This window comes from Notamacropus eugenii, chromosome 6, assembly GCF_028372415.1.
Source record: "Notamacropus eugenii isolate mMacEug1 chromosome 6, mMacEug1.pri_v2, whole genome shotgun sequence".
In the NCBI taxonomy this organism is placed as follows: Eukaryota; Metazoa; Chordata; class Mammalia; order Diprotodontia; family Macropodidae; genus Notamacropus; species Notamacropus eugenii.
In genome coordinates this window covers 191232204-191253779 of record NC_092877.1, presented here as the reverse complement: position 1 = coordinate 191253779, position 21576 = coordinate 191232204, and the positions used below count along the sequence as shown (strand labels likewise).

The 21576-nt window shown below is 39.8% G+C and overlaps 2 protein-coding genes across 3 annotated transcripts in view; both read right to left on the bottom strand.

Moving 5' to 3' along the window:
* Positions 1-4867: 4867 nt before the first annotated feature.
* C6H3orf38 (chromosome 6 C3orf38 homolog) lies at positions 4868-11661 on the bottom strand. Of its 2 annotated transcripts, none has more exons than XM_072621649.1 (3): positions 11145-11661; positions 8883-9121; positions 4868-6393 (listed from the first exon to the last, which is right to left on the bottom strand). In XM_072621649.1, the coding sequence occupies exons 1-3, from the start codon at positions 11383-11385 to the stop codon at positions 5707-5709; spliced, it is 1167 nt and encodes a 388-aa protein (XP_072477750.1). In that variant the 5' UTR covers positions 11386-11661; the 3' UTR covers positions 4868-5706. The 2 variants fall into 2 exon arrangements, with proteins under 2 accessions (XP_072477750.1, XP_072477751.1); XM_072621650.1 differs by having other exon boundaries at positions 8883-9001.
* An 8125-nt stretch (positions 11662-19786) lies between these two features.
* ZNF654 (zinc finger protein 654) overlaps positions 19787-21576 on the bottom strand; it is a 108596-nt gene continuing 106806 nt past the window's right edge. Inside the window, exon 9 of the mRNA XM_072621648.1 lies at positions 19787-21384. Coding sequence (XP_072477749.1) covers positions 21377-21384 — 8 coding nt within the window. The 3' untranslated portion in view covers positions 19787-21376. The remainder of the gene's footprint in view (positions 21385-21576) is intronic.

The window sequence follows — 21576 nt, the reverse complement described above, 5'->3', positions numbered from 1 at the left end:
AAGAGCAAAAGTCATAGTGATTACATCATTTTCCAAATAAACACAAAAAATGCAAGTTATAACTTATCAGTGGTCAAGTCTGCTGACAAGTCTTGTTAAAAAGTGCTGGTAGGTGAGTGTGTTGCACATTGTGAAGAAGTCAAGCATGCCTCCACAGGAATATGTGAGTGTAATGACTTGTTTACAGTATGATAGTATATGATTGCACAACACAATATGGCACTGTCCAAACTTCAATGCAAGAAAAACCCCACAAATTTACAATAAATTATTAGCTGCATCATTTAAAAAATTTATACATTTTGAAATGACACATATTGAAAAAAACATTAAAGGGTTAAAGATTTTTTGGGGGGGTGTTAATTTTTTTTAAGGGGGTGGTAGCCCAAACCAGTTTGGGAACTTCTAATCTAAAGCATTCCTATGATCAGTCTAATAAAACTATTAAAAAAGGAGATGAAATTAGTTTGGTATGACTTGTTCTTCATGTAGTCCTGCTAGTCCTTAGAGCTCTACTTCCTTTCTTGTTGACAGACTATCCTGCTAATACATTCTCAATTATTTTGCCAGCTCATTCATTGGCCTATAGCTTGCGCTCTATTTTCCTTCCTTAAAAAAAAAAAAAAAATAGGACATTTGACTTTCTTCAGTCCTGTGGCACACCTCATTTCCTACAACCTTTCAAATTATCACCAATAATAGTTCAACATTACAGTAGGCAGGTTTTTCAGTACCTCAGGATGTAGTTAACCTAAGTCTGATGACTTTAAATATTCCAGGACCACTAACTGTTCTCTTAAATTTAATCTAGCTTGTTAATGTTCCAGAAAGAATGTTGTTTACTACTCTCCTAAGACATATTTTGTCTTATATTATGATAATATGTACTATTTGTTCGAAAATTTTTTTTTCTTCTTTGGAAGAATGGGAAGTCTAGACTCATGATGTTACCCATGTAGGGAACTCCCTGGAGTGAATGCTAAGGAAACTCAGATTGCAAATTAGTAATTGTTCACAAACTTAAAGCCTTAAGAGAGTTGCCTGAGGCATGGAGCAAATAAGTGACTTGGACAAAATCATAGCCAGTGTATGTCAGAAACAGCACTTCATGACTTCAAGACTGGATCTTTATAGATTACCCCATGTTACTTCTCCTCTCTGTAATAAATAGCCTAAAAGGCTGGTCAGTGACTTATATACGTATTTCTTAAACCTTTAGTTCTATACCTCTAATAACTTTGCTTTTAAATTCTATAAATTCTCTATCTCCAAGAATTTTCCTTCTAGTTCTTTCAAAATCTACCTTGATTTGAAATGAGGTGAAAACAGGAAAGTAGAAAATTTACCCCAAGAAAATAAGGGGTCCATCAACCTTATATTTTATTCATCTCAAATCACATTAAATATTAATATTTAACACTACAGTAGTTAAATTATTTTCCTTTATTTGGGTTATCAACTTTTCTAAACTTATCAAGTAAGAGGAAGATACCTATAAACTAAGTGTACAATATGGCATAGCTAAAAAACATCCAAATATCAATCTGCTGTTTAATTCTGCATTTCAGCTTTTCACTGCTATTCTATTACTTCTGATTCAGTCTTCTCATTAGTCAGCCTACATTTTTAAATATTTATTTTTCAACATTCACTTCCACAAAATTTTGAGTTCCAAATTTTCTCCCCATTTCTCCCCTCCCCCCACTCCAAAACACCAAGTATTCTAATTACCCCTATCACCAATCTGCCCTCCCTCCCTTCCCTTATCCCTATCTTCTCTTTTGTTCTGTAGGGCAAGATAAATTTCTATACCCCATTACCTGTATTTCTTATGTCCTAGTTGTATGCAAGAACAATACTCAACAGTTGTTCCTAAAACTTTGAGTTCCAACTTCTCTTCCTCCCTCCCTCCCCACCCATCCCCACTGGAAAGGCAAGCAATTCAATATAGGCCATATCTGTGTAGTTTTGCAAATGACTTCCATAATAGTCATGTTGTGTAAGACTAACTATATTTCCCTCCATTCTATCCTGCCCCCCATTTTTTCTATTCTCTCTTTTGACCCTGTCCCTCCCCAAGTGTTGACTTCGAATTGTTCCCTCCTCCCACTGCCATCCTTTCCATCATCTCCCTGACCCTGCTTATCCCCTTCTCTCCCACTTTCCTGTATTGTAAGATAAGTTTTCATACCAAAATGAGTGTGCATTTTATTCCTTCCTTTTATTCCTTCGAATGTGATGAGAGCAAGCTTCATGTTTTTTCTGTCACCTCCCCACTTTTTCCCTCCACTGAAAAGTCTTTTACTTGCCTCTTTTATGAGATAATTTGCCCCATTCCATTTCTCCCTTTCTCTTCCCAATATATTTCTCTCTCATCCCTTAATTTCATTTTTTAAAGATATGATCCCATCCTATTCAACTCACCCTGTGCTGTCTATGTGTGTGTGTGTGTATGTGTGTGTCATCCCAGATACTGAAAAAAGTTTCAAGAGTTACAAATGTTGTCTTTCCATGCAGGAATGTAAACAGTTCAACTTTAGTAAGTCTCTTATGATTTCTCTTTGCTGTTTACCTTTTCATGCTTCTCTTGATTCTTGTGTTTGAAAGTCAAACTTTATTTTCAGCTCTGGTCTTTTCATCAAGAATGCTTGAAAGTTCTCTATTTCGTTGAAAGACCATTTTTTCCCCTTAAGTATTATACTCAGTTTTGCTGAGTAGGTGATTCTTGGTTTTAGTCCTAGTTCCTTTGACTTCTGGAATATCATATTCCACGCCCTTCAATCCCTTAATGTAGAAGCTGCTAGATCTTGTGTTATCCTGATTGTATTTCCACAATACTTGAATTGTTTCTTTCTAGCTGCTTGCAATATTTTCTCCTTGACCAGGGAATTCTGGAATTTGGCCACAATGTTCCTAGGAGTTTCTCTTTCAGGAGGTGATCAGTGGATTCTTTCAATATTTATTTTGCCCCCTGGTTCTAGAATATCAGGGCAGTTTTCCTTGATTATGTCATGAAAGATGATGTCTGGACTCTTTTTTTGATCAGGTAGTTCCATAATTTTTAAATTGTCTCTCCTGGATCTATTCTCCAGGTCAGTTGTTTTTCCAATGAGATATTTCACATTATCTTCCATTTTTTCATTCTTTTGGTTTTGTTTTGTGATTTCTTGGTTTCTCATAAAATCATTAGCCTCCATCTGTTCCACTCTAATTTTGAAAGAACTATTTTCTTCAGTGAGCTTTTGAACCTCCTTTTCCATTTGGCTAATTCTGCTTTTTAAAGCATTCTTCTCCTCATTGGCTTTCTGGGCCTCTTTTGCCAATTGAGTTAGCCTCTTTTTCAAGGTGTTATTTTCTTCAGCATTTTTTTGGGTCTCCTTTAGCAAGGTGCTGACCCACTTTTCATACTTTTCTTGCATCTCTCTCATTTCTCTTCCCAATTTTTCCTCCACTTCTCTTACTTGATTTTCAAAATCCTTTTTGAGCTCTTCCATGATCTGAGACCATCGAATATTTATTTTGGATGTTTGGGATACAGAAGTCTTGACTTTTATGTCTTTGCCTGACGGTAAGCATTCTTCTTCCTCATCCAAAAGGATGGGAGAAGAAATCTGTTCACCAAGAAAGTAACCTTCTAGTCTTTTTTTTTTTTCCTTTCTTGGGCATTTTTCTCAACCAGTTACTTGACTTTTGGGTCCTTTGTCAATAGTAGGGTATACTCTGGGAATCTGTAAGATCACAGTTCCCCCAAGGTGGCATAATCAAGTGTGTACACTGGTTTGGGAACAGAGAGATTTCTGTACCCAGAATCTTAGCATTTTCCTCTCCACAGTCACCTGGCCTCCAGTTCCACCAAATTAGCACTGGGGGTTGTAATTCAGATAAGCTGCATGGGCAGGGCTGCCATTCAGTGTGAGATAAAGATCAGCTGCTGCAGGGCCTCTCCATAGCACTGAGGTAAAAATGGGCTGCTCAGTGCCCCCAGGGGTTTTACGATCCAACAATGGATGCAGGCTGCTGCAGGGGCTGCTGTGGGAACTGCTGCCACCTGCCCAATGTGGCCTCTGTGGCCGCTGCATAAGGCTGGAGCTATGGGAAGGCCCTTCTCCCTTCTGGGCCAGCTGAAAAAACCCTGTCATTGACCTTTGGTGCCTGTGGGTCGAGGGATCTGCAAACCCCTGCTATTGCGACTGGAGATTCCATCCGCGAGGGCTGTTTGGGAACCATGTGCCGTGTGGCTAAGGGTGGGCTGGGCTCTGCTCCGTGTCTAGTGCAACAGACCTGGTTTCCTGCTGGCCTTTCAGGTGACCCTGGGCTGGAAATCTCCTCTAGTCTGTTGTTCTCCACTTCTGCTGCTCCAGAATTTGTTGAGCATCCCTGTCTATAGGTATTTTATGGGCTGTGTGGGGAAAGCCAGCATATGTGTCTTTCTACTTCACCATCTTGGCTCCACCCCCCAGCCTACATTTTTTGCCATATACACATAAATTTATTCCTAACATATACAATTACATTCTATGAAACTTCACTCAGCAATTTCTAGAATTACTTAATATGCACACACTAGATTTCTTTCATTGCTTAAAACCTAATTCTGTAACTATTTGTGTCTAATGGTAGCCATCTCTGGGGCTGGAGAGGAGAAGGGAAGAAAAAATCAGAAGAAAAAAACTTACATGATAATTTTGTTGTATATCAAAGGAATAGTAAGTTGTGCACAGTAGATGTGCAGTTTCATATGTAATCATGTTTTTGTTTTTTCTATTAAGTTATGGAAAAGGTTTTTATTCCATAAAATAAATTTTAAAAAATACAACTAAATACTAGGTAATGAGCAAATAGTTGAATGAAGAGGAATATAAACCAATTAATTTATTTTCCTTGATTTATTTCTGGAAAATGAAGTATGTAACCCAAACCAAACAACACAAATTAAGCAGGGAAAAAAATACCAACAGAAACACACACTTTGTGAGTAAAATTCACTATTAAAAAAAAAGACTAATCAAGATGATTTTAGAACAGTAATTTTTGAAGGTGGTTGTAGTCAAAAGCTGAACAAATGAGGATCAATGTTAGCTCATTTTGAAATCAACATCTGCCAATGTCAAAATAGTTTGAGAAAATTAGTTTTGATGTTTTCAAAAGGTATATAACATAATAGCCAAAGCAAAGACCACTAGAATTTTCCCTTAAACACATACAAGTTTGTCATTCAGCTGCTCAATTCTTTGATTTGTATTAACGCTATCATGCAGGTACTCAAGTGGGAAAATTATTTATAGCTCATCAATGAGATATGCTTCTAAAATATCCAAGTACATGTACAAATAACTTAATAAGAACCTAGTAGGAAAGTTATGTACATTACTATACATTTTTCTCTTACAAAGTAAAGATTTTGAAAAAAGAATTAGAATTTCTGCAAAATAAAATGGAAATATCACTTGATTTCTAAGGCACATTATTAATTATGAAATCTAAAGTGAAATTTATTTGATGAACACCATCACGATCTCATTAATATTTGCCCAAACTGAAGTGCAAAGAGATAAGCACTGACATAAAATTTTAGTTAGTAGTCAACAAAAGTGTCTCAAGTGAAACATGCCAACCCTGCAAAGCCTGAAATCATCTGAGCAATACTGGTACAGTCTAAGCTAAAGGGGTTCTGAATAAAAAGGTTTTTAATTTGACATACAGTGTTCAGTGTTTTGGAGGATTAGGTAATTCCAGTTCACCCATGTTAAGTGATGTCTCATTTCCATGACACGGTGCCTGGTTTCCATTTCCACCACACAAAACAGGGGTTTCAGTCACTAATACTTCATTTCCACTGCATGTCGTTCCATTTCCATTATATAAGGACTCTAATTCATTGGATTCCAGTGTAACTGAAGGTTTCTCCAATGCCACTCCAGGTCCAAGGGAATTCTGTCCAACAATCCTTAGATTGACAAATTTTATTTTCCAGGTGTTTACTACAAAAGGGCTGCGGATGAGTCCAAATACTTGTTCAAAGATGCCCAAACACACACTGCCTCGGTGGACAGTGCCAGCAACTGCAACTACAACTAATCCATGTGGAGAGGATACACACTTCAGTCCATTGCAATCTAGGTTGGGATTAAGAAACAGAAACTCTTCTTTCACCAGAGATAATAAGCGAAGGCTCACCAGTTCTGAACCATGATAGTCTATCACATTTTGTTCCGACGTGTTGTAACAAAATTTTAGCTTGACGTCATCCCAGAAGTGCTGTGGTCCCCATTTTTCTTGGGGTGGTCCAAACAAAGGATTCTGAGAATTAAGAAGCTCAAAGAACCACTGGCAGAATTCTTCTCCTAACTTGTAACAATCATCAAATTGTTCATGTTTTTTTTCTCTTTTTTCCTGTCAGTAAAGAAAAATTTAGGTTAGCTTTATGATCCATTTTCAAGTCTATGTTTCATGGAAACAATAAATTATCTACATGTCTTAGACAGAGCATGTAAATTAACAGTGAAATTGGGATCAAAATTAAATATAAGGAAAGATCTCATGACCTCATGACCTTTAGTAAATTACAGAGCTCCTTTCATGTTCTCAAACTTCTCCCAGAAACAAAGGCTCACCTATTTTAATATCAATATTCTACTCGTTTTGTTCTATGGCTGCGAATCATGGAACACTACAATCTCTGATAAATACAAGTAAAGGCTGTCTTCAGAGAAAGACAACATTGAAAAAGGGAACTATTGGTGACAACATGACAAAACTGGTGAGCTGAAAGATTGTGTATTCCAATATAATTGTGATGTCAGAAGAAAATAAGGAAAATCATCCAGTTGGTGGGGTGAATCTGTATGAGGCCATGGACAACAGTCACACAGAATGGGTAGGCATATGGTGGTAGAGATCTGCACTGCAATAGGGAATAGCTGCAAGGCATGGGGAACCTGTGGCCTTCTAGGTGGCTGGGTGCAGCCTTCTCACTGAGACCAAGTTTTACACAACAAATCCTTTTATTAAGGGGATTTGTTCTGTGAAGTTTGGATTCAAAAGGCTGCACTTGAGGATGCAGAGGGTCACAAGTGGCCTTGAGGCCGCAGGTTCCCCACTCCGGTACGATGATAAGATTAAAGATCCATATTAAGAAGTACAGGTTTATGGACCAAAGCTGTCAGGGCACACACAAAACTTTTTTAGATAATATGGTACAGAGAAAAAGCACTGACTCTAGAGTCAAAGGATCTCAATTCAAGTACTGACACTGATACTTACTTCTCTGAATTTAAGTTCTCTCAGCTATAAAAAGATGAGGCTAAGCCTCTGAGGGTCCTTTTGAGATCTACAGGATCCTAGAGCTATACAGACTTTACAATTTGGTAGGCTATTTTCAAAATAATAAACAGAAAAGGACCAGCCAATTATCATGAAAACTAGGTAAACAGAATAACTTCAGAGGGGCTAAATTATCAACACTGCTACAGGAGGTACTGTTGCTGATCATGCTGAATGTCTTTAAAAAATCATTTTCAAAAATTTTTTTCTCTACCCCTTGTATTTTTATGCAAGTTCTGTAGACAAACTAATTTGCTTCAGTCAAAAAATAAAGCAATGACGGACAATGAATAGCTCATACTGAGTATGTTTCAATTTCTTTAGACATATGCTCCCAAACTGCTATATGACGACAATCTTATCTATCCTTAAATTTTCACTTGAAAAGATACAGGAAAAAAAAGCAACTAGATGTTAGGATCACACGCTAAAAAAAATGGAATTTCTATATACAATCTTACTGAATAGAAGCAGCAATTAATGCCTACTATTTTTCAGGCAGTGAAGGACTCTAAATGGTTCTAGGATTAGTAGGTATATGTTATAAAAACATTTTCATTAATGTACCATGGTGCTGAACCAGTTTTAATTACATTGGTTTTTCACTTACAGTAAAGGAAAAAGTGCCACATTACCAAAGAATAATTAACTTAATTTTTTTAAAAAGCTATCACTCAAAATTAGTAAGAATTAAGATGGTTCAAGATGGTCACAGAGTTTTAACAAGGACCAACTAAAACAGATTAATCTGATAATGTGACATGGATATTTGTTCTTTAACCATTACATTAATGAACATACATTAAATAAAATGTCACTTATCTGAACTGGGGAAAGGACAGCATGAGTGAAATGAATTATACTTTTGGGTTTTTTAAATGTAGTTTTGCTTCCAAGTATAAAAAGTATTTCAAATTAAAGAAACGTCCACTTAATAAAGGTCTTCTGGCTACCTGAGCATATTAGCTTATTAACAGGTTTACATATAAATAAGTAAAAAAACCTATCTTAGAAATGAACGATACTGCCTTGGCAATACTGTTCACACAACTAACATGTTTAGCAAATTGTCTGGTATAAATAATGGAGTGTAAGCCTCCTCATCTGGATTAACACCAATTTGGAATTTAAATTTTACTACATATAGTTATATTTCTTCAGGCTCCCAGGCTGTCATAAAAATTAAGTCAAGCGTTTTTTATTGAATCTGTCAGACCAAAATAATTTCAAGATAAAAAAAATACCTCGCATAATATGGAATGACAAAACTTAAAAAGGTAGCATGACATTTAAGAAAGGATAACCTAGCACTCAGGAAGAACTGAATTTCGATCATGTCTGATACATACAAGCTGTGACCATGGACCACTCAAGCTCCCAATGCCAAAGGCAACTCTTTAAAACTCTAATTTAGGGTTGAGCTCTGTACTCCTTAAGAAAAAGTGAAAGGGTGTTTTTTTTTAAAGCTAACTAACAACAGTAGTTTCTGCCAAATTGAATTCTTAAAGCAATATCTCCAAATTTAACAAAAATTTAAGGAAAATAAAAGTCATCTTAACTTGTTCACAGAGTGCGGTGTCTTCTGTATTTGGAACGCTCTTCAGTGTTTCCTCCACTTTCCCTTCTGGCTTGTTCCAGTGATTTTTTGCATACTGAATAAGACTGTGCTTTTCAGAACCTGGAGGCACAATAACTCCTTTCATTGCTAGATACTTAAATATGGTTTCTCTGTATACTTTTTTTCTCTTCAGAAGTTCTTCAGCACTTTGACTATAAGCTAATACTGCACGAATGGCATCTGGAAAGAATGTGCAAAAATAAACAAATGAACGAATGAATGAACAAGCACATTAAACTAATAATGATTTTTGCTCTAAAACTTTCCAAAGGAAGCCACATCCAATTCCTACCCTTCAAATTTCTCCTTCCTCTACTATTTTTGTATTCAAATTAAAAAAAAAATTTTGTTTCCAAAAAGACAGGATGAAAAACCACATTGTCTCTTTAAAGGAAAAAACATCACTTTTGCATTCAACAGTAGAGTTTTAAGACAGTATTTATTAAGAACACCATTCAAATTTTTATGTTGAAAACCTCAATTCGATCAGAAGCACAGGATTTTGCAACTTATTTTGAGGACATACCAAAGACCTGAAGAAGTGGTAGGCCTGGCCCATATGGAGAATGAAACCAAAGGACAGAAAACTAAATGTTATACCGGAATCCTGGGACAGAAAAAGAAAAGGGAGCCCTGACCTCCATCGGGAGAGTCCTCAAAGGAGAATGTATGCAAAGACATGAGCAGGAAGTGCACAGAATGCGGGGTTGGAGAGGCTGCGGTGGTAAGGCAGATCCAGCAAAAACAAACCAGAACTCGCTCTAGCATTCAAGTCTCACGGTACCCTGGACAATAGGATGTGCTGTACACTGTGTACTGTAACGAAGTGAAGGCAGACGGGAGCTCCGATCCCGCTTTGAGTCCCCATCAATCAGCAGGCCCGTCACCGAGCTCCCTGCTGGCTGAGTCTGCTCGTGCTGGGGTTGGGAGACGGAAACAGAATGGATGACTAAATCCTTGAGACGTCTCTTATCAAATCAGAGTCTCAAATACCTTGTTAGATTAATTTCAAGGCTTAGACACAGTATTTCTAACGGGAGTGGTGCGCAGCGCGCTCCTCTCGGAGCCAGAACACCCGGTGCGGGGCGCTCTCTCCAGGGCCCTCCATACCGTCTAAGGAGACCCTCCTCACCATGGGGACAAAGCCCAGGCGCCTCCCATCGCTGACCCGGTCTTAGCACGTGTCACAGCCAACTTCTTCTTTTAGAAAAGGCGGGCGAAGGCGCCTCCGAAGACACTGGCTCTGAATCTGCCAGAGGTCACGCGCAGCGGCGAGCGGCAGAGGCCGGGTTTGGACCTACAAGTTCTGGACTCCCCACGGCACCACGAGCCCGGTTCGGAGACGGCGCATGACAACGCCAGCGGGGTGACGCGTGACTCGGTCACTGCGTTTACAGAACAGAACAGTCACAGCCAGCCCTCTGCCGGAGTGAGGCAAACCAAACAAAAGCCCGGTCCGCGTCCGGTCCAGATGGACCTCGGAGCGCGGGATCGGAGAGCCGCGCGCACAGCGGGAAGGCTCCGGGAGGACGCTCCCAGCGCTCACTCACAGACCAGCACACGCCTGTCTGGTGCGCCCAGTGCTGGGGGTGGGGGGCGGCAGGGGCCCAGAGGAGCAGGGGAGGAGAGGGCACCAAGGATCACGAGCCCTCGGGCCGTCACCGGCACCTGGGCCGCCCTGCTCGGCGCTTTCAGATGAACAACACGTAGGATCACGGAAGCCCCGATTCTACTGAGGCGAGGCCCAAGGGTCCGTGTTCCGCGCCGGCCGCCCGCCGAAGGGCCCCCGACCCGCCCTCCCACACCGTTCCCCCTACGCAGCCTGGCCGCGGACCCTGCAAACCCCTAACTCGGCCCTGTCACTCTTCACGCGGGCACACGGAGATCCCAAACACGGAAGGCCTCCGAGAGCGGCGCGCGCCCGCGACTCCTCGGGACCGCGCTTTGGAGGCACAGAACTACAAAGGAAAACAGCGCCAGGGGAAACGCGGCCGGACCCTCCCCTCCCACGGCCAAGTTGGAGGACCAACGCCCAGGGCGGCTCTGCCCCCGCCTAAGACCCCAGCCGACGTCCGCCCCGAAGGCCCCGGGCGCCGAGCGGGCCGCGCCCCTCCCCGGCTGCGTCACAAGGGAGAGGGCCTGCGCCCCGGCTCCCGGGCCCTTCCTCCTTCCCTCCCGAGGCCCCCCGGCCGCGCCCCCTCACCTTGGCGGTCCTGGGGCTGGACCAGGCGGTTGGTGACGGTGTCGCACAGCGCCAGGATTTCGGAGGTTTCCATCAGGCCCAGCAGGTCACGACAGCCGTCCAGCTCCCTCTGGTTGAGCCCCGCCATGTCGAGCCCCGGGCGGGGGGGCGCAGACGGACACGGCCGCCCCGTCCGCCGCCTTAGCAACTGTGGCCGGAAGCGCTCCTCCGCCCCCCCGCCCCTCCCCTCTCTCCCCGCCATGCGCAGTCCTTTCCCGCACGCGCCATGCGCGGAGAGGCGCGGCACGTCGGGCAGCGAGGTCCTGCTGGGGACATGGGGTCTCAGTTCTAAGTTCCAGACGATCGGCGCCCACCTCAGTCCGGGAAACTCGGGCCAGGCCCCATGCCCCAGCAGTTCACGCGGGTGTTCGGGACCCTGTGCGCCGGAAGTGCGTCACCGACAGGGGAAAATAAGTCCTTCCGGGTGCAAGTAACCTACGTAAGCGATGTGCGTCCGGGCCGGGGCCTGCCGGGCCTCGGGGCGCGTGGGTTCTTGGGAGCTTGGCCGACGGCGCGCCCCGATCCCGGTACGCAGAGACGTGCCTGTACGTTCGTTGTCCACGCCGCGGCTCTTACGGCGGGCTCGGCTCTGCCCCGTGTTGGGTGTTCGGAACCCGGCGGGACCTGAAGCCAGGGCCCGGCGGCAGAGAGGCCTGGAGAAGACGAGTAAACCCCGGCGTGCCGCACCGGCCGCTGAAGCATCCGCCTGCACCCCAGGAGGACGGGTGTTAAATGTCGGGGGTCCTTGCGCTTGGCTGGGGGAGAATGGAGATTCCCACCGACCGCTGGTTTCCTTCCTAACCCTGTACGTTTATTTGAATCCTCTAAAGACATGCACGGTAGTCTTGGAACGCGCTTCATCTTACGCATGAAGACTCTGGGTTCGAATTTCTCTGATGGAACGTAAATGAAACATGTACATGTATGTACATGTATGTGCGCACACGCGTGCGTGCGTATCCCAAACACAAGACAACCAGGAAGCTCCGTGACCGCCCCAAGCTCAGTGTGCAGGACGAGCCATTCCGTTCTCTCTAAGCTCCTGATCACTGACACGTCCGTCTGTCCAGTCTCCAGCGAAGGCGGACCCGCGGCCACGCTCCCCCCGCCCGCTCCGAACCCTCGCTCCCGCCCCCACTGTACTACACACGTGCTCATCGTCCCCCCGCAGAGACAGCAGAACCGCTCCTTGTACCGAGGGCGGTGCCAGAGGCAGAGTGTGCAGACGGACCCGACAGGCCGCCCAGGCCCAGGACCCCTGAGGTGCAGAGGCTTCTCCCCCGCCCTTCCTCTGCTGCCCTCTCCCAGTCTCCCACCTCCGCGCTTTCCCTCCTGGCCAGGGAAGGACAGGCCGTGCCACCTCCCTGCCTTTCCACTAGGTTTCCAGAACGCCGGAGCTCCTGGACGGCAGCTCGATGCCCGCTGCCCATGCGGGTCCCGTCTGGACCTTCCCATGGCCTGCCTCCATGAGCTGATCTCCCTGGTGTTCTGCCTGGAGACTCATCCCCATCAGTGAATTAACACCCCCACCGCCTTTCTCGTCCGGTGGCACCGAGTGTCCCTAAGGCTCTAACCAGGCCTGTCTGCCCTCCGGAACCCTGCTCCGTAGTCTAACCAACTTCCTTTTCTCTGACCACTCCTCTTCCCCACCCCCGAATATATCACCCAGGCCGAACTCGAGCAGTTCCTCTCTACTGACCCAGAGAACGTTCTCCTCCATTCTGCTGGGCTCATGCTCTTTCTCTACACCATGACTCCCGCCCTCTTACTTTAACAACATCTTTTTAAACTTTCCAGTTCCTCAAGACCCGCTCCATCATCTCTTTAAGCTCTGCCCAAGAGTGGGGACCATCATCCCCTGTTGGCTTCTGTTTCTAAGGACTCCAAAAGTATCTGATCATCATCTCTCTCTTTTTTCCTAAATGTCTCTCACCCTTACTCCTGCTAAACCTCTCCTTTCCGTCATGGTCATTCAGTCCCTCCAGCTTTCCATACCATCTCTGTCCATCCGCTCTACTCTGGCTACCCTTTCCTCCTCTCCCAGTCCTGGGAAACTTTAACCCAAGACTGCCATTTACGCTCAAACCAGTGATTTCCTTTTCCCATCTCTGACCATGCTTTGCCAAAAAGACAATGTTGTATGTCCCTGGTGGGATAAATAACTAAACTATGTTGACAGGGTCCATTGCAAAGTTGTATTACTTCATCTCGGCTTGCTCCTCACTAAACAGGATGATGTCAGCCATTCCAAACTTATTTATTCAACATATTCCCTAATTAACCAAGTAGTCTGTTGGATCAGGTCATGTCCTATAAAGGATCCAAACCCACCCCAAGAATCACTGAAAAAAAAATGACAGGAGTTTTGGAAGTACAAAACAAACATTTATTTTAAGGAATAAAACAGCCTCTTCCTACATCTCACCTCTCTTGGAATATTGCGATAGTCCAATCTAATTGATCTTTAAGTATTTCTCTAAAGTAATTTTCCTAAAGCACACGGCTAGATACCAATCAAACTAATAAAGAATTATGTTATAGAGCTAGAAAAATAATTTATCTGAAGAAAAAAGGTAAATAATATAGGAATTAAAAAAAAGTGAAAAGGAAAGGCATCCTAGCAGTACAAGATTTCAGACTATGATTCAGAACAGTAGTCATCAAAACAGTCTGGTACTGGATAAGAAAGAGTGGTTGGTCAATAGAATTAGGCACGTAACATACAGAAGTAAATTACCTCAGTAAACTAGTATTTTATAAACCCAAGGTACTGGTGCAAGAACTCCCTATTTGACAAAAACCACTGGGAAAACTGGAAAGCAGTCTGGCAGAAACTGGGTGTAGACTAACTTCTCACACTATATGCCCAGTTAAGCTCAAAATGGGTTCCTGATGGAAACATAAAAAGTGATGTCATAAGCAAATTGGGGGAGCAAGGAAACTCGTTGGATATATGGATAAAGGAAGAATTCATGACCAAATGAGAAAGAGAGGATCGCTGGAGGTTAAAAGGATCAATGACTCCACTAAATTGAAAAGGTTTTGCACAAGCAAGGCCCAAATTAGAAGGCTAGCAGCAAAATGGGGGTGGAGGGATGGTTTTTTTAAAGCAAGTTTCTCAAATAAAGGTCCCATTTATAAAACATATTGGTAATTGATCCAAATCTATAAAAACTAAAGGCATTCTGCAATTGAAGGATATACAGAGGCAGTTTTCAAGGGAAGAAACCAAAGGTATCAAATTATATTCTAAATCACTATTGATTAGAGAAATGAAAATTAAAACTCTAAGATACTACCTCACACCCATTACATTAGCTAACCAAAAAGAAAAGGTAAATGATAAATGCCAGAGGACATATTAAAAAAATTAGCTAGACTAATGCACTGTTAGTGGATCTGTGAACTACTCCATTTTGAAGAACAATTTGGAACTGCCTAAAGGGCTATAAAAAGTGTATGCACTTTGCCCCAGCAATGCTACTACAAGAGATAAAGGAAAAGGATCCTTATGTATAAACATTTTACAGCAGCTTAGTTAGAAACTGAGGGGATGACCACCAACTGCGAAATGTTTTGACAACTTGTGGTATATGATTGTGATGAAGTACTATTGTGCTTTAAAAAATGACAAAGTGAGCAGTTTCAGAAAAGCCTGGGAAGATTTATTTAAGCTGATGCAAAGTGAAGTGAGCAGAAATACTGTTAACAGCCATCGATTGTGAAAGACTTAGCTACCCTCATCAACTGAATGATCCACAATTCCAAAGGATTCATGATGAAAAATACTATTTACTTCTAGAAAGAGAACTGATGAATTCTAAATGCAGAATTAGGCATATTTTCACTTCATCTTCCTTGCAATTTTTTCTTTTTTCACATGACATACATGTGATATGTATAAAAGGTATATTTTGTGTTTTCTCAATGGGTGCAGGAGAGGCTAGGAGAGAAAATTCGGAACTGAAAATAAAAATTAAAAATAAAGTACATGGCCACCTGAGTCACCTTCCTTCTCAAGACTCTGTTACTTAATGGGAGAGGCACTAGTAGTGGGAGACAAAAAAGATCTACAAGAAACAGGTTTTGAGCTAAGATTGGGAAGGAAAGCATTTGAAGCTCAAAGGACAGCCAGTATAAAGGGAAAAAGGAGCGTACCATGTAAGGAACAGCAAGTAGACCAGTATGACTATACCATAAAGTGCAGAGGGAAGTGACATGTAAGAAGACCAAAAAGATAGAATGGGACCAGACAGTGAAGAGCTTTATGTACCAAATATAAGAGTTTGTATTTGATGCTAAAGGTAAATAGCCACTGGATCTGCTTGAGTTGGAGGCTGACAGAGTCAGATTTACATTTTAGGAAAATCACTTTGGCAACTGAGTAGAAAGTGAATTGGAGTAGGGAGAGATTTGAAACAAGGTGTCCACTTAGGCTATTGTAATAATCCAGGAAGAAGTTACAAGGGCCTGAACTAGGATAATGGTTGTATGAATACAGTGGAGATGTATTCCAGAGATGTGGCGGAGAAAAAGAAATGGAAGATATGGCAAGTGACTGGATAGGAGGTGAGTGAGGCTGAAGGGTTAAGGATGATACGTGAGTATTCCAAATCTGGATGACCAGAAGGATGTTAGTACTCTTGATAATCATAGGTAAAATTCAGAAGAGGTAGTGGGACTGGGCTATGTTGAATTTGAAATGCCTATGAGATATACAAAATTTGAACCATCCAGGAGATAGTTGGTGATGCAAGGTAAGAACTCAGGAGAGAGAAGGGGTGGATATATAAATCTGGCAGTTATGTAAATAATGATGCTCACTGAACCTAGACGTTCATCAATTGAGTTCAACAAACTAAGATCACAAAGTGAGAAGATGTATATAGAGGTTAGAGGGCTAAGGACAGGCTTTGAGACACCGATGAAGCTCCTGCAAAGAAGAATGAGAAGGCAAGATAAGAGAACCAAGAGAAATCACCCACATAAATCCAGAAAGGAGATGCTGGGTCATCAGCATCCAGTGTTTCAGAGATCAAGGATGATTGAGGAAAAGCCATTAGAATATTTTGTTATCTTTGGAGAGCACATTTTAGTTGAATTATGAGGTAGGAAGGCTGATTCCAGACAGGTTAGGAAAAAATGAGAGAACAGGAAGCAGAGGCACCTAATATATATGGCTTTTCAAGCACTTAAGCTAAGAGCATGAGAGATATAACAATAGCTAGGGGGCATAGTAGGATCTATTGAGGACTTTTTTAGATGGTAAAGACTTGGATGTGTTTACAAGCAACAAGGATGGAAATTAGGGATAGAGTGGAGATGATGGTAGAGGCAACCTGTTGGACAAGATGGCATCAAGCATATATGATGATATTCTTGACCCAAAGACTCAACTGAAAAGTAGAAGGATATAAAGTAAATCCACACAAATCACCAGCATTCCTATATGTCACAAATAAAATTTTCCCCTTTTATCTTATTGGGGGGGAGGGGAGGAGGTAGTACAGGATAAGGCAGAAAACAGGGTAGCGAAGAGGTCAGTATAACAGGATAATGAGAATTATTTTCTCACCTCCCACACTTAATTAACAACATTTTACTGAATGTTTCCACTTTTTTCCAAGTTGGAACACATTTTGGGAGGGAATTTTCATTTTGTACTATCACTTTCAATTACATTCTAATTTTTTTTGTTCAAATTAACCAAACCTCTATTTTTTCTGGTGGGGGGAGACCACATGAATTATGTGAATTTAAGAGTTTTTCACTACAAGACTGCCTTTTAATGATCTCTAATTTTAATCTTTTCCCCACAGTCTTGTAGAAAGTTCATTTCACATGAATTGCTGTTCTGTCTCATGAACTGGGAGAAAGTAGCATGCTCAAACAACTTACCTGAATTCGTACTTCAGATGTTTAATAAAAATACAAAATGCTTTGTACAAAATAAGAAAGCTTTTATCTGATAAATCAAAACTCTACTAGCCTTTGCTGTTACACAGCTACAATATAGTACACACTGATATCTGTAATAAAATTAAGTTGGTGCTAAAATCCTAAATTGTTTCCTAACTAAAGATGAGATTATGTTTAGTATGATTTTAGTGTTGTGTATTTTATGGTATTAAAGACTTTCAAAAATTGGAATCACAGGCTCTCAGAGTTAGAAGAGATCTATGTGAGGTTCGTTAATCATAATATTTGTTTAATTATATCAGGTAGCAGAGAATATAAAATATTTTAAGATATTCTTTTTTTAAAAAGCAAACTTTACAAAAACAATACTTATTAACAACAAGGACAATGTTTTATTGAACAAATCTATGTACAGTACAAAAAAATTTCTTTAAATGAAACACTACTGTTGATTTATTGCAGTTCGATGGCTCAGTTTTAATTTGTACTCTTATAAAATGCAAAGTAAAATAATTTAACGTTCAACAAGGAAGCACAAATTTCCTTTCTTGCTGAATCTGTAATAACTTTTACAAATTAATAGAGTTCCAAAATGCGTACATTGCATTTAGTCAATCAGAAAAGGTGTTATACAGTACCAAATAAATTAAGAAATAAACACTATTACCCTTTTGGGGTTTTCATCCATACCAATGGCGTTAAACCAATAAAAATAAATGAGTACAGCTGAACCTTCAATGTGATTTGAAAACCACAATTTTAATGTTATAAATTATCCACTCAATTTATACAATTGGTAGTTCTTTCAAAAATGAATATGGCTAAATGCCCAAAGTACCAGTGTCCTTTCTCACACACATGCCCACTTTCAACATATTTCATATTTGAGCAGCAACATTTCATATTTGCTATTTGCTTAACCTTAAAAAACCTCAAGTAGTAATAGCTGACTCTCTGAAGCAAATTTTCATTTTCAAGAAGAAAAATAAATTTAAGCAATGGTCTAAAAAAGGTAAAATTCTATCCAATAAGACAAGAATATCCTCAGAACAGGATTAGAAAAAACCACAACCGGAAGAGAAATAGAACCAATTCCCTCCCTTCTTCCTCACAAAAATCAGCACTCTTAGAATTCTTCCATAGAACTTTAAAAATAGTAACATGGTTTAGGGTCTATAGTTTATAAAAATGTACATGATATTATTCTGCACACTGAACAGGTGAGTCTTTAAAACTCATAAACCTAACAAAAGTTGTATATAGGAAATGTGTTGATGTATTAAAATTGTATTATTGTATTATAACACAACTCCCTCATTTGACTTTATGTATATACCAATTAAACCTTCATATCTTTTAAGAATCTGAATTTTCTCTTATAGCAACAAAAGTGTAAATTAAATCTCCAAAGTGAAGCTAAAATGACAGATAAGGAATGGTTAAAATTACTTTAAACTAGATTTAACAAATTTCAATTGAAAACTGACACATAGCAGACATGATTTTAAAATAAGAGCTACATAGTTAACAAATAATTTTTTAAAAGTTAGAAACCTGATAACAGTTTGAGTCTTGGTAACTAGATCTGGGGAAAAAGTATGAATTAAATTTAACAACATCTACCTAAAACTGCTAAATTATATAAATGATGCCATTTCCAAGCAGACTTTATTATTAAGCTATATATTTTTTCAAAGTGAATCAAAATAGTTACTTGACTAGAAAGGCCTTTTTAGTAATGAAAACCAGGTGAGAGAAACTTTTTTAGTTGGTTAATTCTAAAAACAAGTTAATTAGAAACTTGATAGTAAATGAATGATACAAAAGCTTTTAAAAGTATCTGAGAAAGTTCGGAAACAACAACAAAAAAAATAGTAGGTGAAAATAATGGTAATTAGCTGAAAGCATTTTGTAGGGTCAAACTTTTAAATCAGTCACTAAATCTATAGGTTTTATTTTTTGATTAATGCACATAAATTTGTCATGATAACTGGTAATCATGGTTTGCCAACAAGTATAATTTCCTAGTATTCCTTCCTTCCTCCCAATCCCCTCCCACAAAAATAGCAGCTAAACTTAGTATTTATTCTCACCACTATCCATTTCTTTTTTCTCCAAACAATGAGAGAGCCCAAGTATTTAAGCAAAAAAAGATTTTAAAAGATATTCATGAAAACATAAAAAGATTCCTAATGAGCGCAAGGCAATGCATTTGGCTGCTTAAGTCTACACTTAAAACATGTGGCCACAGATACATACAATTAAGCCTACAATCTCTATGCAAATGTGAATTCCAATGCTGTCTGAAAAATCTTAAATTTGATTTCTATAGATTTTAATGCTCTTCTGTCACATAAAACAATCTGACACTGACAGTGTAGGAAATTATTTTTGCACCTACAATTAGAAAGCATTTTCTGGATCACTTATATTCAATACTTGAGTCAGAAATCCTATTTTTGTGAAGCCTAGTTTCAGTATTAAAAGAAAAATATCCAATTTCTCCTCTGTCAAAGAACTTGATACTGTACCTTTTATGTATCTGGGTCAGTTATGTCCACTTACCTTGGAAAACCAAGGCTTTTTTAAGAGAAATTTTATTTAGGATTATTTTTTTTTTTTGTTAATGTTTTTTGGGTAGGTTGGTTTCTAGCTTAGATAACAATTTATAAAGGATAAGTGTAGCTGGGTATAGTGGGACAGGCCTGTAACCCTACTGGGAAGGCTGAAGCTAGCAGATCTCTTGAGCCTGGGTGTTCTGCGTTGCAATTAAGCTATGACTTTGGGGTGTCTACACACTGTATGGCATCAGTGTTCTGAGCCCCTAGAAATTGGGATGGGGAAGAGGAATCATTAGGTTGCCTAGAGAGGGTTGTACAGTTGCAGGTCACAAACAGAGCAGGTCAAAACTCCTGTACAATCAACAGTGGGATCAAATTCATGTTATTGTACTTCTAGCCTGGACAAGTTGGAAAGTCCTAGTATTAAAAAAAAAATTTAAAAGAAAAACTAAAGGGAAGTATGCAAGCTTCCATTAAATGAAAATATTTCAGAGTATTATTTCCTTTAAAACTTTCTCTTATTTTAGTTGTTTATTGGCAGTTGAGGTTAAAACCTCTTCTAAGAAATTTACTACTGGTCATTACTGTAATGATACCTACATTCTTATAGCCAAAATTCTGTTAATTCCCCTTATTTTAGGATGTGATTAAAAAAATATTTCTATTTCGAAAAGCCCAAATTTATCACTGTATAATTAGTATTGGAGCATTAAATAAATGGTTTCTTGTTCTAATTCTATTTAATTTTAAAGGTTAACTTTGTCTTCCTAAGACATCATTTAAATAATTCACACCAAAAGATATGTGTGTGTAATGCACAAATATACACTTGAAACTTTTCAATTTGTTTTCAAGACTTCATTCTTCTTTTGTCAGCCCTTCTTTGATTCCCATCCCCTAAAAAGTTAATTTGGTAATTTCATGCTAAAATTGTATTAAAAGATAAATTGTCATTTAACTTAATTCTATACTGCAAAAGTGGAAAAAATTTTATTTTGTTTTAAATCAAGTCTGGACATATTTTGGACCTAATTTCCTGAAATTTTGTTTGATAGTTCTGATACGTCATCTGGCCAAGATTTTTTCTACATATTTTAATTTATGCCTTGTGGAAATAAGTTTTTGTAAGCCATCCCCACAAACTTTAAGGGCTAACATGATAATAAATCATGGTGGTTTTTTTTTTAATCTTTCAATTTCCAATCAAATCACAACTTGCTAGTAATGTCTTCCTACTACGTTTTATCAAGAAGCATTATTTATACATGCGTAAAAAGAAAACAAATACTGTTTGGAAAATAGCTTCTGAATTCTTTAAAATCCATCTTTTGTTTCTGTTTCTTTACAGATTCACATTATTCCTTTCTTTAAGGCCACAGCTACTTTTCTTCTTGGGTTGAATGCTTCTTCATGAGGTGTTAGTAAGTTAAACTTGATGTGCTGCTGTGCTTTGAACATACACCCTTATAGTGTGTGGTCTTCTGGATAACTGGTACTTTGGGATCTTTGTAGTAACCCTTCTGGAGTCAAAACTGGCACATCTCCTCTGTGAGTTTATTCTAGAAAATGTGCTTTTTCTTTATATTGTTCTTTAGTAATCTGAGACCACTCTATGATTAAGGCCAACTGGGAAAGAGCAAATTGATGATGCATTTTTTGTAGTGCTTTTTTTTTTTCACACCACTCCTTGATAGACTTTTCACTAACATTTTATCAGGCACCTGTAAAGAAGAACATGCTTGTTAACTTCAGTTTTGTATATACACAGTGAATTTCCAAACCAGAATATGGACTAATTTTAGTAGATCTAGTTCATAGGTCTATACAACTTAAGAGTTCCAACTTTCAAGTGACCTCAAAACTTATATCATCTAATGGAAATCCCTCATTTTAAGATGGAGAACCTACAGTAA

What these genes read in the sequence shown, in the direction of transcription:
- C6H3orf38 (XM_072621649.1), bottom strand. Translation starts at nt 11,385, where the DNA reads ATGGCGGGGAGAGAGGGGAGGGGCGGGGGGGCGGAGGAGCGCTTCCGG. An exon ending in CCAGCCCCAGGACCGCCAAG is followed by an intron (nt 9,122 to 11,144) that starts GTGAGGGGGCGC and finishes CATTCTTTCCAG; the next exon opens with ATGCCATTCGTGCAGTATTA. An exon ending in ACACCGCACTCTGTGAACAA is followed by an intron (nt 6,394 to 8,882) that starts GTTAAGATGACT and finishes CTTTACTGACAG; the next exon opens with GAAAAAAGAGAAAAAAAACA.